This window comes from Calidris pugnax, unplaced genomic scaffold (assembly GCF_001431845.1).
Source record: "Calidris pugnax isolate Ruff unplaced genomic scaffold, ASM143184v1 scaffold27, whole genome shotgun sequence".
In the NCBI taxonomy this organism is placed as follows: domain Eukaryota; kingdom Metazoa; phylum Chordata; class Aves; order Charadriiformes; family Scolopacidae; genus Calidris; species Calidris pugnax.
In genome coordinates, this window is record NW_015090893.1 from 7,535,796 (window position 1) to 7,536,385 (window position 590).

Here is a 590-nt window from a genome sequence, read left to right on the forward strand (position 1 = left end):
AACGTTTACCCACGTTAAAAAGTTGGATTAAAAAAAAAGGGAGGGGAGGAATGGGGGACTGGTAATGAAAAAGACAGCCTCTAGAAGAAAGGATTGGACTGAGGGGCTGGGGATCGCTGCTTCAGCTGGGAGAACAGCTCCGCTTCACCCCATTTTGCAGCTCCCACATGGGCGAAGCTGTCCCCCCCCCCCCGAGCATCCCCGCCTCCGTGCCCCTCGCGGCGGGGAACATTAAAAATAATGAGAATAATAACAATATTAAAAAAAAATAAAAATATTCGGCTTATCCCGGGCTGCAGGGCTGAGACCCGGGGGTGGCACAGCCATCCCGCCCGCCCCGGCTCACCCCCGTTTCTCCCCCAGCATCTCCCGGGACGGGGCACCGCGGCTCCCCCGCACCCCGTTTAACGCACACATACACACACGCACCCCCTCCCCGCAACAGACACCCCCAACCTCCGCCGGTACCTGCCAGGGTCTTGTGCACGGTGTTGCCCATGGCTCCGCTCGGCGGCGCGGCGGAGCCCGCTCGCTCCGCAGGGCCATGGACAGCGCCCGCCTCCCGCCGCCTCCCGCCGCCGCGCTCCGCT

General features: G+C 62.2%; 1 protein-coding gene across 2 annotated transcripts in view; it reads right to left on the reverse strand.

The window, feature by feature from the left end:
• Positions 1-590, reverse strand: part of NEURL1B (neuralized E3 ubiquitin protein ligase 1B) — a 163,909-nt gene that overhangs the window by 56,155 nt on the left and 107,164 nt on the right. The window contains exon 1 of one of the 2 annotated variants that reach the window (XM_014948255.1): positions 469-584. The exons of the other annotated variant lie outside the window; for it this stretch is intronic. Within the exon in view, the coding sequence (XP_014803741.1) occupies positions 469-499 (31 nt within the window). The 5' untranslated portion in view covers positions 500-584. Of the gene's footprint in view, positions 1-468; positions 585-590 lie in introns of those variants that run through there. 2 annotated transcript variants of the gene reach the window in all.